The 448-nt window shown below is 45.8% G+C and overlaps 1 protein-coding gene across 1 annotated transcript in view; it reads left to right on the forward strand.

The window, feature by feature from the left end:
• Nucleotides 1-260: 260 nt before the first annotated feature.
• The window catches only part of CSUI_011113 (tetratricopeptide repeat-containing protein), a gene marked incomplete at its 5' end in the record, with an annotated part of 4,570 nt that continues 4,382 nt past the window's right edge, over nt 261-448 (forward strand). Inside the window, one exon of the mRNA XM_068071214.1 lies at nt 261-442. Coding sequence (XP_067916810.1) covers nt 261-442 — 182 coding nt within the window. The remainder of the gene's footprint in view (nt 443-448) is intronic.

A 448-nucleotide genomic window follows, 5' to 3' on the forward strand; every position in this document is an offset into this window, starting at 1 on the left:
GACAGTCAAAATACATATCCGTGTGTTCTATAGATTACACTTGAGTGGTGCGTTCCTGTTTTCTGGAGGGACCCTGTATGCACCATTCATTCATACATCTCTCTTCCCCCCTTTCTCTGTACCCCTTCCTTTGGGCGTGTGCATAGCCATGCGCCCCGGATTCATAGATGGAGACTCATCCATCTCCACCTTGCACCTGTGTGTATGTATATCCTTCTATCCTTTCTATGTCTGTACACTATACCCCTCTCTTTGCACAGGAAAAGCCGCCGGAGAACTTAGAAGATCTCAAGCGTCACGTTAGCTCACTCTTTAAGGAAGCAGCTTCGTACAGTGAGAAGACCTGGGGTGGAGATGTGCATTTTGCTCTAGGTGTTCTTCACAACATTGATCAAAACTTTGACAAAGCCCTTTATCACTTTGCTGAAGCTCTCAAGTTTTCGTAAGT

The sequence above is a fragment of the Cystoisospora suis genome (assembly GCF_002600585.1).
Source record: "Cystoisospora suis strain Wien I chromosome Unknown contig_9771, whole genome shotgun sequence".
NCBI lineage: Eukaryota > Apicomplexa > Conoidasida > Eucoccidiorida > Sarcocystidae > Cystoisospora > Cystoisospora suis.